Source organism: Geotrypetes seraphini, chromosome 13 (assembly GCF_902459505.1).
Source record: "Geotrypetes seraphini chromosome 13, aGeoSer1.1, whole genome shotgun sequence".
NCBI classification, from domain to species: Eukaryota; Metazoa; Chordata; class Amphibia; order Gymnophiona; family Dermophiidae; genus Geotrypetes; species Geotrypetes seraphini.
This window is the reverse complement of record NC_047096.1, coordinates 11,682,564-11,697,572: the sequence shown is the minus strand read 5'-3', so window position 1 is coordinate 11,697,572 and position 15,009 is coordinate 11,682,564. Positions and strand designations below refer to the sequence as shown.

The 15,009-nt window shown below is 42.6% G+C and overlaps 1 protein-coding gene across 7 annotated transcripts in view; it reads right to left on the bottom strand.

Annotated features, from left to right (window-relative positions):
- CEPT1 (choline/ethanolamine phosphotransferase 1) overlaps window positions 1-15,009 on the bottom strand; it is a 39,846-nt gene that overhangs the window by 5,002 nt on the left and 19,835 nt on the right. For 6 of the 7 annotated variants that reach the window (XM_033918759.1, XM_033918765.1, XM_033918762.1 and 3 more), the window contains exons 5-6: window positions 14,342-14,426; window positions 1,377-1,508 (exon numbers count right to left, since the gene is read on the bottom strand). In XM_033918759.1, the coding sequence (XP_033774650.1) occupies window positions 1,377-1,508; window positions 14,342-14,426 (217 nt within the window). Of the gene's footprint in view, window positions 1-1,376; window positions 1,509-11,197; window positions 11,283-14,341; window positions 14,427-15,009 lie in introns of all 7 variants that reach the window. The other variant, XM_033918760.1, reaches the window with a different exon arrangement.

Below are 15,009 nucleotides of genomic sequence, written 5' to 3'. Positions count from 1 at the left end.
TTTCATCCAGGATGTCTAGTAAAACATTCGATTTTCCCTGTAGTACAACTAAGTCTAGGTCGGCCCCCATCCCGCCCACATACTGCCATAACCACTCCTCCAGATACGCATCTTTCAGCTTTGGGCGTACAGCGGCATTTAGAGGCAAAAAACTTCTGCGATACATCCAGAAAGTCGGTTTGATTATAGACACTTGGACGACCTGTCTTTTAGGTCGTCCAAGTGCCAACTTGGACGGGTTTTTAGACGTGTTTAAGTTTTGATTATGAACCCCATAGGCTTTAATTTGCTCAATAATTGCATGGGTTTCACCACTGCCAACACTTGATCTTTCATACTTAACTTCGCATCCAGCCAGAAACCCAAAATCTTCAACTGTCTATGAATTGTAAGTCTCATGTTGTTAACTTCTACGTCAAGGGGCCATTGCGGATCTTCATTCCGTCCAACCAACATCACATCTGTCTTAGCAAGGTTCAATGCTAATTTATGTTCAATCACCCATGTAGTTACAGCTTGCAGACATCTCAACAGTGTCCTTTGTAAATTAACTTTCCAATCGTCCATTGCAAAAAAGAACTGAATATCATCAGCGTATAAACGATAACTGATGTTCAATTCCTGAAAACCCTTCCCCAAAGACGCTATGTGAAGATTAAAAAGTAGAGCAGAAAGTGCCGACACTTTTGGAACACCCCTATATATATAGGTACAGTACTTGATACTTGACCATTGCTATTAACTCAAATTACCCGAACTTGAAAATATGATGAAAACCTGGAATAAACCTAAAAAGGAGGTTACTCGTGAGGTTTCAAGCTACTCAACGCCCCCTAGCACGTCTCAAAAGAACTTCCTCTGTTGGTGCATAATTCAAACTGGCCTGGAACTTTTTGAAGAGACCTCATATGAGCCGATTCTGGGATTCCTGAATGTACCATATTGTATGCAGTGCAGGGACCTGTTCAGACCATGCAGATGCAGTATGAAGGTGACTGGAACTTAGGAACAAAAGCAGTTGCTCGATAGGTGCATCTCAGAGATGGCATATATCCATTTCTAAAGGTGATAAGTTCATCAAAGCAACCTGGCCTACGTAGATGTCCTGGGGAAAGGAGGTGGTATGCTTGAGGACAGCGTGTTAAATAAAACTTTTTTTAAAAAAAATAAGATCTCTCCTATCCCCAAAACACCTACATTTTCCCAACTCAAGCATTAAAATAACTACAGGATACAAATTTACTCAGTATGACAAGGCTAGTGAAAGGACAAAACTTCAAGCAACACAACTCAAGAATTTTCCAGAACTGTGAGAGGTTAAAGATGCCAAAGTCAAGTCAACTGAGAGAGGTTCCAGGCATGAAAAGGAGACTCACTGCTATGGTTGATCCGTTCTTGCCGACACCCCCTGTGAAGATCACGTGGAAATAATTTGTGCAGGAGAAGATGGTCCCAGCGACAGTGCAGAGAGCAGGTAAGATTTTCATTTGAATATTCAGGACAGGAATCTTTAAGATCAGGACAAGAAAAAAAAATGTCACGATTGATTTGGCATATGGGTAAGGTGCTCTTTGTCCTCTGCACTGCTTTCTCCACTCTCCCCCCCCCCAAAAAAAAAAAAAAAAACCCAAAAAACACCTATACCTGAATTTACAGCATTCCATGCCTCTAGCTTAACAAATGAATTCCCAAATCTAGAGAAAGATGGTGTATATCATCTTCTCATCTGACAACAACCTAAAAACTCTTAAAATGACTGTTAGGAAATAGCCCATTGATCTCCCACTGTCATTGAGCATAAGAACATAAGAAATGTCATACTGGGACAGACCGAAGATTCATCAAGCCCAGTATCCTTTTTCCAACAGTGGCCAACCCGGGTCCCAAGTACCAGACAGAAACCCAGAGTAGCAACATTCCAGATCCGAGATTGTGATGTCGTAATGCTTCATTCCCCCAGTGCCTAAGAGCCAACCTCATCAGTGATGTCACAATGGCTTGTTCCTATACTTGGCTCACATAAGAACTACCATACTGGGATAGACTGAAGGTCCATCAAGCCCAGTATCCTGTTTCTAACAGTGGCCAAACCAGGTCCCAAGAACCTAGCTAGATCCCAAGTAGTAAAACGGATTTTATGCTGCTTATCCTAAGAATAAGCAGTGGAATAAAGGGACTGGAGAAGTTGCCGTACAGTGAGAGATTAGAGAAACTGGGCCTCTTCTCCCTTAAAAAAAGGAGACTGAGAGGGGACATGATCGAAACATTCAAGATAATGAAGGGAATAGACTTAGTAGAGAAAGAGAGATTGTTCATCCTCTCCAAGGTAGAGAGAACGAGAGGGCACTCTCTAAAGTTAAAAGGGGATAGATTCTGGGTAAAGTTCTTCTTTACCCAGAGAGTGGTAGAAAGCTGGAACGCTCTTCCAGAGGCTGTTATAGAGGAAAGCACCCTCCAGGGATTCAAGAAAAGGTTAGATGGAAATTATAAAAGGTTTAATGAAATATGGGGGCCATTGACATTGTTTTGTAATGAATAAACACCATTTTCTTAACATTATTTATGATTGGAGGGGAAAGGGGAGGGTTTATATAAATGAAAGAAAATGTAAAAAAGAAATATGACAAAGATTGATTCAATTAAATAATTGTATGGAAAGGGAGGGGGGGAGAAGGGTTTAGATATATATACATTTGTTATGATCTTGATAGATTTATCAAGTGATGTTAGTAAATCTATGTATTACTTATATTGTACACTTGTTGAAAATTTAAAAATGAATAAAGAATAAAAAAATAAAAAAAAGAAAAGGTTAGAGAAGTTCCTGCTGAACCAGAACGTACGCAGGTGAGGTTGGACTCATTTAGAGCACTGGTCTTTGACCTAAGGGCCGCTGCGTGAGCGAACTTCTGGGCATGATGGACTAGTGGTGTGACCCAGCAGTGGCAATTCTTATGTTCTTATGATTTTCCCAAGCCATCTCAATAATGGTACCAAAGGTTAGGAAGAGTTTATCATCAACCTTGGAGCATGTGGAGGTGAAGTAGCATGCTAAATTTCACACAGAGGTTGGGGGAGACGCTATGAGCTGGACTCTTGTAACACGATCAGCTTTTGCTGTACTAGTTAGAAAGTTGTACAGTACATTTAATAGAACAGGTCAAGAATTCTTTTTATGTTACCTTGTGGAAGAATCCAAGTAGACAGCAGCTGAATTCAATTTTATTTAAACTACAGCTGGACACAATTAACTTCCATTTGAAGTCCTATGAGGAGTGTTCAATAATTTATCTACCTCAGTGGGAAAGAAGAGTTTTGAAAAATGTTTTGTTTTATTTTTCAATATAGTCCCAGATACACTTCATCAACTTTTCTTGCAATGACTAAGTCCTCTGAAAAGAATTCTTCTATTTTGACCATCAAACCAGGACATCGCTGGTACAGCTGCTGCCTCTACACCCAGAGGTTGTGAGATCAGATCCAAATGCTGCTCCTTGTGACCCTGGGTAAGTCACTCAATTCTCCAGTGCCCACCACTTTGAATGTCAGCTTTGAAATGCCAAAGCCACAAAAAGGCAGTATACAAATCCTCTTTCCCTATTGACCTGTTTATAACCTCTCTATCTCCTTCTTGCCTGCTCCCGACTCGCTAAGTTATATTGATTGATTGACTTATTTGTAAATTTCGCTGTAGATGTACAGTCTCTTGTCATGTAAACCACTCTGAACTATTCTGGTACTGCGGTATACAAAAATAAAGTTATTATTATTATTTATCACTTGAAAACCACTGTCCATGGAGACATAGGCGTCAGAAAGGAGGGGGGGGAAGGAGTCACAGGGGTCACTGCCTTCCCAAAAATTGGCAGTGGCTCTGCTCCTTGCCCTTTCCGTCCATCGTACCTCTTCTGCCGATCCCTGATGGTCCAGAGGTGCAGCGGGCAGGAGCGAGTTTTCCATGCTCCTGCCCCGCTGCTAACCCGGTCGCTTGGTGACTGCCACGAGTTCTACTTTCTTCAGCCACTAAGCAGCATTGAGCAGGAGTGCACTTTGGCGCTGATGAATGGCTTCCTGACTGGCTCCCGTGAATTCTCACAATTCACAAAAATTTGCGGGAGCCAGTCAGGAAGCTGCTCAGTGCCGAGCAGCACCACCAAAGTACGTTCCTGCTTGGTGCTGCTCAGCGGCTGAAGAAAACAGAACTCACAGCACCCACCAATTGGGTTAGCAGTGGGGCAGGAGCGTGGAAAGCTCGCTCTTGCGCGCTGCACCTCTGGACCACCAGGGATCGGCAGAGGTGGTACGACAGGGCAGGGAGGGGAGACAGGGTGCAGAGCATGACAGGGCAGGGCACTTAAATATTAAGCCACCTAACTTATATTCCAGTCAACCATTTCTCCTCCTTTTTGGGGGGAAATGGGGGTCTCGACATATTCGGATCGACTTATATTTGAGTATATATGGTATTTCCTTCTTTCCTTCCCCCCTCCCTAGCAGGACCCTGCTGCACAACCTCTTTCTTCGGCTTTGAACTCTTGACTACCCACTCCCAAACTCTCCCACACACCTACCTCCTCCCCGATGTTTGTTTATTTAAATCTTCAGGCAGCGTCGACGAGATCAGTGTCTTGCAGTTGGGCTGCCGCAGAAGTCTTCTTTCAGCAGTGATTTCCTGTTTCTGCATAGGTGGGCTGCTGCTGAAAGAAGACTTCCGGGGCAGATCGACGCTGCCCAAAGATTTAAAAAAAAACAAACACCAGGGAGGAGGTAGGTGTGTGGGAGTTTGGGAGTCAAGAGTCAAAAGACAAAGAAAGAGGTCATGCATCAGGATCCCGCTAGGGGGGAATGAAGGAAATAATGTTATATATGCCACGGGCTGGGGGTAGGGAGTTGGGAATGCAAGGAGGACAGAAGCTCAGGGGGTTGGGATAGACAGATACTGCATGTACTGGGAGAGGGTTGGGAAGGACAAATGCACGGGCTGGGGGGTTTGGAAAAGAGAGATGCTGCACAGGTAGGGTAGTGAGAAGGGAGAGCAAGAAATGCTGCTGGTGGGGGAGGGAAAAGGAACATAGAATTGTTGGTCATAGGTGTGTGGCATGAGAGGGTAAGAGAGATTTTATATATATATATATATATATATATATATATATATATATATATAGGGAAAGGAAAAAAGGGAGAATTGTTAGTCATGAATGCAGAGAAAGGGGTGACATGATAGAGATGTTCAAATATGTTACTGGCCGTATTGAGGTGGAAGAAGACATATTTTTCCTTACAGGCCCTACGGCGACAAGAGGGCATCCGCTAAAACTCAGGGGCGGGAAATTTCATAGTGACACTAGGAAGTACTTCTTCACCAAAAGAGTGGTTGACCGTTGGAATGATCTTCCACTTCAGGTAGTTGAGGCCAGTAATGTAACTGACTTTCAGAATAAATGGGATCAACAAGAGGGTTCACTTCAAAGAAGAACTTAGAGGGGAGGGTTATTTGAGTGGGCAGACTTGTTGGGCCGAAGGCCCTTTTCTGCCGTCATATTCTATGTTTCTATGATAGTGGTGGAGAGGAGGGAGAAATGTTACACTGAGAGGGAGGAGAGATGACTCAAAGAAGGGAGAGATGTCAGACCACTAGAATGAGAAGGAGAGAGATTCCAGACCACAGAATTGAAGAGAAGGAGGGGATAGAGAGATACCAGACTGCAGAAAGTAGAGGTGAGAGATGTTAGACCTTGGGAAGAGGGAGGTTAAGGAAAGAGAGATGCCTGATCATGGGAGAGGAGAAAGATGCCAGACCATGAGGGGGGAAGGGGGAAGACAGAGATGTCTGACCATGGGAGAGGGATGAGATAGTGCATAGGGATGGAGGAGAAGGGGAGACAGAGGGAGGAGAAGGTGCACAGCAATAGGTGCAGCAGGGAAGATATAAGAAGAAATGCTTCTTATGGATAGATGGGAGTAGAGGAGAAGAAAGAGGGAGGAGATGGTACACATGGATAGATGGGAAGGGAAGGCATGGAAAAGTAGATTTTGAGAAGAAAGCAGAAAAATGGAAGAAAGCTGAATGTTAAAAGTTAATGCTAAAGATGGATATATGGTAGAAAGTGAAGGAGAGAAAAACAGCAAATGGCTAAGGTGGCCCTGGATACACAGTTAAGAGCACAGGCAGAAGGAAGTGCAGCCAGAGACAGGGAAAGATGGTTTGAAAACCAAAATCACCAGACAAGAAAGGTAGGGGAAATTATTTTATTTCCAATTTAGTGATTGAACTGTGTCAGTTTTGAGAAATTACATCTGCTGTCTATATTTTGCACTTTTCAGGAAGAAATGCATTTGTTTCCATTTCTCTGGGGGTTGTACTGCATGCAGAGTCTTGCATCTTAGGGTTTTGTTTGTATATGTAACTTATGAACTTATGTATCTTGTTGTAAACATATGTTTCTTGTTGTAAACATCGCATACTCTCATTGCATGAATCTTGTTGTAAACCGCTTTGAACTTATGGTATAGCGGTATATAAGAAATAAAATGATTATTATTATTATATATTACTATTTTTAGTTTGTGGTCCTGTATTTGCATAGGGGTTATCTGTGTTCTGGTAGGAATGAATGTTGAAAAACATACAGTGTGCTTTGTGTACTTTAATTTTGTGGTTAACCATTGTTAATAAGATTGTGTGTATATATGAAAAATGAATGGAAAAAATGGTATTACAATTAGTACTATTATGGGGGTGGGAGTTGGGTCGGAACTTTCAGGCCCCCCCCCAAAAACAAAAAAGTGTTCCACTGCCTATGCATGGAGATATGTCTTCAAAACTTAGAACAAGAAATAATCCGAGGGAGGACTGTAGGGTGGATGGTTCAGCTGCTGAAACTCACATTCTCAGATGGAAGCCGGTGAATTGTCATGAAGGCAGAAGTACACCTGCTGTGAGTTTTCCTCATCTTTTCTCCTTGAATGAGTCCTGCAAAACGATCATTGTGTTGGCGTAACTCTCCCCAGTTATGGTTGTCTTGTGTGGCATAACATCCCAGAAGACAGCTGCCATGATTTTACCTAAAGATTTGTTGGGGCGGGGGATGACTTTTGCTTCCACAGCAACAACTCCATTTTGGACTCAGGATCTCTGTGATAGACCCAAGTCTCATCTCCAGTTAGCAAACGATGAAAAAAAAATTCACTTGGTCTTCACGGAGCATCTCCAAGTTCTCCTGATAGCACTGGAGCCTTGTGGCCTTCTGACATGGCATCAGCATTATTGGAACCCAGCTTGCACTAATCTTGGACATGCCCAACTTTTCATTAATTATTTTCCAAACTGTACCAGCCGAAATGCCCATTTCTTCAGCTATTCAGGAAGCCTTAATTCATCTGTCTGACAAAATTAAATCCTTGACTTTCTTGCACATTTCTGTGAGGTCATCTTTAATGGACTCTCCTTCTTGCTCCAAAATTTTACTTTGTAGGATGATGGGGCAGACTCACCATAAACTGCAGTCATGTGTCTGTCTCTTGGAATGTTAGACACGCACTGAGCCGCAACTGTACATGAGAAACCTTGAAACATGTTAGAACACGCTACTTTCTGTCATACTCAGGTAGATAAATTATTGAATGACCCTCGTATTACACAAGGTAACATGTTTCTGGGACTAAAGTGTTTAATAGTCATTTCTGAATTAAATATAGAAAAATTTGAGAATGGAAGATATTATGAAGACTGGATATTGAATAAGGTAAAATTAGATCTATGAAGAGTGAAGTGAGAATTTCTAAATCAAGCTGAAGAAAATTTCACATTCTGATAGTCCAATGAAATATACTTTTAATGTAAGAAATAGTATACCGTAGCATGAGGATCTGTTGTTTGATTATTATTAGTCTCATTTTCTATACTGTTCTCCCAGGAGAGTTCAGAACGGTATAAGTGAATTTATACAGGTACTCAAACATTTTTTCTATCTGACCCGGCAGGCTCACAATCTATCTAATGCATCTGGGGCAATGGGGGGATTAAGTGACTTGCCCACAGTCACAAGGAACAGCATGGGTTTGAACCCACAACCCCAGGGTGCTGAGGTTGTAGCTTTAACGGCTGCGCCACACTCTACCCATGTGAAAATAAGGAATAAGGAGGCAGTGAAGTGAAACAACCTGGGACAGTAGTGACATCTTCTGGCCATGGTGCAGACTGCAGACACATACTTCATTTTTCATGTAACTGGAACATGTTTTTCAATCCTTGATTTAATTCAACTTTGAAGTAACAAAATTTACAGATATGAAAGTAGCCAAGACCCTGAAGTCATAAATATGCAGAAAATACAGAAATATATTCCAACTACCCTGAAAACACTATACCCTGTCCAGTCAGGGAGAGAAATAATGCAGGCTTTCTGCAAACAGATCAAATTGTATCGGGTTTTGTTTTGGTTTTGTTTTTTTAAGAAGGTTACTGTAAAATTTCCAAGCTAATCAATCTTCTTTTCACATTGTACTGTCAGAAGAAACTAGTTCTTGTTCATGGCTGAAAGATGTCACCACTTCAGAAATGCTATCAGGAGCAAAAATTCAAATGATTACAAAGCTCAGGCAAAACAGACACGACATTTTTTTAAAAATTAATAGCAACCTTGTCTTCAATAAATCTTTTCATTTTTGAACAGTTTAAATCCTTTCCAAATGAAGGCAGCTGGAAATTACATTTCTTATTGATGGTACTGTTTCTGATGAAATGTTACAGTAAATATGGTGGAAAACAGCTGCTCTTCAAAAGAAGTTATTAAATGGTCTCTCTAAACACAAATGAATCCATATTTCCTGGCGCATTGACTAAGAATACTTAATAGAACATGTCCTTTGCTGGAGTACAGGAGTAACCTCATGATCAGTGCAGTAGCCCAAGAAGTTAGGGACTCGTAGACTGCATTTTTGTGGCTTTGGCATTTCAAAGCTGACATTCAAAGCAGTGGGCAGAGGAGGGATTAAGTGGCTTGCCCAGGGTCACAAGGAGCAGCACCGGGATTTGATCTCACAAGCTCTGTCACCTTGAGCTTGAATAGGTTTGTGCGACTCACAAATGGAAGATTAGATTAGGAATTCCAAGTAGCAAGATTCCATGTAGAACCTCAAAGAGTAAGCAACATTCTGGAACCCCAAGTAGTAAGGAAAAGGGGGACTTATATACTGCCTTTTTTGTTACTTTGGCATTTCAAAGCAGCGGGCACTGGAGGATTAAGTAACTTGCCCAGGGTCACTGGGATTTGATCTCATAACCGCTCAACCAGTGAGCCACAGCCCTTTGATTTTCACTACAGGTCAATGCGACTATTGACCCCGGTCCAAAATAAGCACCTGTTTATTAAACGTAAACTGCTTTGGCTGTAACCACAAAATGGTGGTATATCAAAAGTCCCATCCCCTCTCCCTTTCTCAAAAGGCTGAGAATTTGATAATGGAGAGAATCGATGATGAAAGACGTTCCTTTTAGGAGAAGGAAGGAGAGTGACAAAATTGCAAAGGGGTGGTCACAGTAGAACGATACAGAGGACCAGAAGATCTCAAATATTCAGGATACGACAAGAATTTACCCATTAGTCCAGCCATTAACTGACAAGACACAGTCATTAACTTAGGGCAGGGTTTTGTTCCAAAGGTTTAAGTATGATCCTTTTGAGATTGGGATTTCTTTCTGATCAATTTATTAGAAAACATCAATCACAATTTATTTCCAATAAATCGCTATGACCTTTGAAAGGATTGACGAGTCCGCCTAATTTTCGTACAGTTGTATGAGCACATATATGGTACCTATTGTATGATGACTGTAACTCAATGTTAAGTGGTTTGCCTAAAAAAGATTTAAGAGCTTTACAAATAGCTCAAAATGCTGCTGCTCATTTAACCTTCAAAAGTCCTTTGTATAGTCGCATTACGCCAATTAAGCAATTTCACTGGCTGCCTATTCAATGGCATATTCATTAAAAAATTTTAATGGTAATTTTAAAACTTCTTTATTTACAATCACCACTTTGTCTGCCTGTAACCCTAAAGGTTCATGTGGCAGGACATCCCCCTCGTTCAAGTAATCAGGCACCACTTCATGATCCAGATTTTATACAAATTAGATTGGAGATGTATAGGGACTCGATCTTTATGGTCTTGGGACCTCAGTTATGGAAATCCTTTCATGTTTTCTTTATATATACTGATCTGAAGAAGGGTAACCTTCGAAATCTCATCATAAAATAATGCATTAAGTTAGTCCAATAAAAAAGGTATTTCTTTTGTTTTATTTCTATATATTACCTTGGAAAGTAGACTAACATGGCCACCACACCATGTCACATTAAATATGGTAACACATACCTAATGCAATGGTTTATGCCACCTTAGATAGAAATTTCCCTTGACTTACAGAATAAGCATTGGCAGGCCTTGATAGACTCCTTGTTACAAGCTGAATAGTTCATAAGGGCAGACTGGCGAGGCCACCAAAAAACAGCGACAAATAGCAGCAGATAAAGACTACTTTTACACATACCAGTCTTCTAATAGGGGAAAATCCTGTTTATGTTTTTAGTAATTAAGATCCACCTTCTCCAAAAAGGCTTCCACATATATATGTTTAAAAACAAAAAAACCCAGTTAAGAATCTGTCGAGCTTCCCTCCCTTCCCGAGTACAAAGGAGAAGACTGAATACTGTATTTGAAATGGAGAAGGGTTAGATAAAGCGTCCCAATCCCTACCCAGGAACCCCATAGCCAGTTGAGTTTTCAGGACACCTGTATTCTCTTATGCGTATTCAGTTTGCAAATACTGAGCCTCCTGTGTGTGCAAACGTACTTCATGCATATTTCTTGTGGATATACTATGGGGTCTACAGGTTTGCAAAGCCCTAAGTTGGGGGTTGCCTTTGTAACAACAGGGCAAAGACATGTCTGGAAAGCTCATTACTCATCAAATTTCAGAAAGTACTGGGGTGCGATAAGACAAGTGAAAAGAGGCAGCGCTCTGTACGGAATCCTCTCTCTGTGGTATAAAAAGTGTCAAACAGGACACCGGAGCTGGATGAATTTGAATACAGTTGCCGAGTGGTTCTTGGTTTGAGCTGTTGTAAGATTCAGTGAAGACAAGGCACACATCTGAACAGTAAGTCAATCAAGTAATAATGATCAAGTAAATTACCAGCGATTGCCAAAAAGCTGCTCCTCCGACCGCTGACAGCAAATACATGACTATTATGAAGATTTGCACTTCAGTCACATCAATTCTGATTAAGTACAAAAAAGGTTAAAAAAAAAGCAGGATTATGCAAAGCAATTTCATAGCAACTATTTGAAGTCCAGCAGCAGCTGAAGGCATGCACAGGATGCTCGAAACAGTTTAAAGACAAAACAATCAGCATGTTTGAAAATTTTTCAAGAGCAAGTAAAAAAACCCCCAAAAAACTCTCTTCCCCACTCTGATGACAGAAGGCTTTAGTATCTTGAACAGCAGGGTTTTTATTTCTTTTCTGAAGGTTTTGTAGTCTGGGGTTGTCGTGATCAGTAAATTGGAGAATTGGTAGTCTAGTTTTGCTGCTTGAGTGGCCAGGAGGCCAGCGCACTTTGTTTTTGCGTTTTGATGTTTCTGATTGGAGGGTGCGTGAATGGAGTGTGGTTGTTTGGATTGGCTGAGCAGTCTCCGTTTATGGCACGGTAATTGACTGTAATTGATTATGTATGTATCCTGTGAACCGCTTGGGTTTAAGCGGGTTAGAAAACTTTTTTAAAATAAATGTCACAGTTGCATGCATAACTCAGTGTTCTATAAACTTAACGCATAAGTGCCAGGCACGCCTTTGACCAGCCCATGGCCTTCCCATGTCTATACCCCCCTTGCAGTTATGTGCTATAAAATTTGCATGGCTAAGATTACAGAATACTAATTAGCACTAACCAGCTCTTACTGCAACTAAGTAGTCAAGTTGTGCACCCAATTGTAGGTACAATAGTACCTTGGATTACGAGCATAATCCGTTCCAGGAGCATGCTCGTAATCCAAAATGCTCGTTTATCAAAGTGAGTTTCCCCATAGGAAATAATGGAAACTAGCTTTGATGCGTTCCCCCCCCCCCGAGAACTGGCATTGCTCCCCTCGAAGGCCCTCCCCTGCGATCAGGCACCCCCCCTGCGATCCGGCACCCCACCTGCCTCGAAACGGCACCCCCCCCCCGCCACGATCCGACCCCCCCCCCCGACACAATTGGGCACCCCCCCGACATGATCCGACCCCCCCTAACACAATCCGACATCCCCCCCCCGACACAATTGGGCACCCCCCCGCCACTTCTTACCCTCATCTGGGCACTCTTGAAGATCGGCCCCTGTCTGCTGGGCCTTGAGCATCTGAGCATGCTCAAGGCCTGTGAGTTCACGTTCACGTTCAGAACGTGAACTCGCAGGCCTTGAGCACGCTCAGATGCTCAAGGCCCAGCAGACGAGGGCCAATCTTCAAGAGTGCCCAGATGATGGTAAGAAGCGGCGGGGGGGTGCCCAATCGTGTTGGGGGGGGTGCCCAATCGTGTAGGGGGGGTGCCAGATTGCGGGGGGGGGGGGGGTTTGCTCATAAATCGAGCCATGCTCGGTTTCCGAGGCACCGATTTTGCAAATGTTTTGCTCGTCTTGCAAAACACTCGCAAACCGGTGCACTCATAAACCGAGGTACCACTGTATTCTATAAACTGTTCATGCAATTTTGCACACAAAGGGCTGGATTCTGTAAACAGGGCCTAAATCGGCATCGTCTTCAAAAATGGATGCTGGCCGCGTGTCAATCACGCTTAGGCGCTATTAGCAGAATCACGGCTTACACGCCTGTAGGCGCTAAGTTCTTTAGTGAATTGCGCCTAACGGCACCGGTCCCACTCTGCCCCCAACCATGCCCACTTAGGCGTAATGTGCCATTAGGCATCCTGCTGTAGATGTGTTAACGGCAGCTACTTTTTTTAAAAATGCGTTTTTAATTGGTTTTAAATGACAGTCTATTACTGTGCCGATTAAAACCAATTAAAACAAGTAAGGCTGTCTTTTTAACACGTGGAAAAAGGAATCCTCATCTGCGCAGAGTTACGACTCAGTATTGCTTTCAGCGTTTAATCCACAGGTTTTAATATCAGGACTTTTAGGGACCCCTGAGGAAAGCAGCATTGTCGAAACACGGACCGCGTTGGGTCCACACCTCTCAATGCTTTTGGTCCTGGATACATTTTGTGTGGCTTATCCAATTGTACATTTTTAAATAAAGCCTGCATCTTGAACATCACCATCTTCACAGAGTTTTTCGTTTTCGCTGGAATTTGCATTTCCTGTGGGACTAAAGGGTCAATGTTTTGTTTGTTCTACGAATGGAACACTCAAAGATTTTAACAAAATCACAGGCAAATAAGGGTTCCTTTCCCATTTTGGAATCCTTCCCCTTGGGAGAGATGAGAGCAGAAGGGCTGTAGAACAAAATGTCCCTTTTGCACTGATCTCGACCCCCCTCCCCTCGACTGCATGAATACAGCTAGATGTCTGTGTAATGACTGATGCTGGGGCAGATACAGGAATTTCAGGTTGAAACCCAAACATACTTTCTGGTACATACTGCACTTTAAAACTGTTTCACTTTGGATGCATGTGTGACCATTGGCCCAAACTTCCAAAGATAAAACTCTTTGGGGAAAGTCCCTTTTGGAAATTACTTGCAGGGGTTCATTATTAACCCCTAAACTCTTGGGGAAAGTCCCTTTTGAAAATTACTTGCAGGGGTTCATCATTAACCCCTAAACTCTTTGGGGAAAGTCCCTTTTGGAAATTACTTGCAGGGGTTCATCATTAACCCCTAAACTCTTTGGGGAAAGTCCCTTTTGGAAATTACTTGCAGGGGTTCATCATTAGCCCCTAAAAACGATACATGATGGCTGAACAGCTGTACTCCTGTTCTCACATTCCAAAATCAGAGTGAGGTGGGACTTTTTTTTTTTTTAATTGCCCTTCCTTGCATCCTAGAACCATTCCCAGCATAGACAGAATACCTCACAAGTGCTTTCCTTTGTGCACAAATCCTTAAACTGATAAATACGGAAAAAGTTCACTGGGGTTTTAGCACAAGTTGAGCACCGAAAGCTGCTCGAATCCTGGAAGGCCTCTAGATATCTCCTACAGGCTCCACGAGCTGTTCATGTTAAACTTGGAAAAAAAAGAGTTCCCTTCCGCATGCTCTGTGCATACCAAGGCTGCTGGCTGGGCTCTGTGCACAAGCCATTCACTGTTTGACATCTAGGTTTAGCGCTGGCAAAAGGTTTACCGTGTTACTCCAGAACTGGATACCCAGAGCTCCTGTGACCAGATAGAGCATTATGACAGAGAGCCCAGCCTCTGTAACATCGACTCTGCACATCAGGGAGAGAAAATTTGACAGGGTGAAGAGACACTCTGGCCGGCGGGTTCAGGTGCAGCTGTAGAGGGTTCCTGCTGCTGGTTTTGATTCATCACAATATTCTACCTGTTAGAGCAGTCAGTCCCCGGCTGCTTATCTCAGTGTACATCAATCACAACTAAGCACACCATTGAGTCATAACTGGCCCAATTATGGCCAAATCACTTTCAGAATTATAGCCAGAGAGTAGCTACTTCCCCACATTCCCTCAAGCAATCCCCTTCAAAAACAAAAGCCACATACATGCAGTTCGGAGTCAACTGAGCATGCTCCCGACAACACATTAGTTTTGTACGATTATTAAATGAGGTAGTTCGGAATGGCGCTGTTTTATTCATTTCTCAGAGCCTAAAGCAGGGGTAGGGAACTCCGGTCCTCAAGAGCCGTATTCCAGTCGGGTTTTCAGGATTTCCTCAATGAATATGCTTTGAAAGCAGTGCAGGCAAATAGATTTCATGCATATTCATTGGGGAAATCCTGAAAACCCGACTGGAATACGGCTCTCGAGGACCGGAGTTCCCTACCCCCGGCCTAAA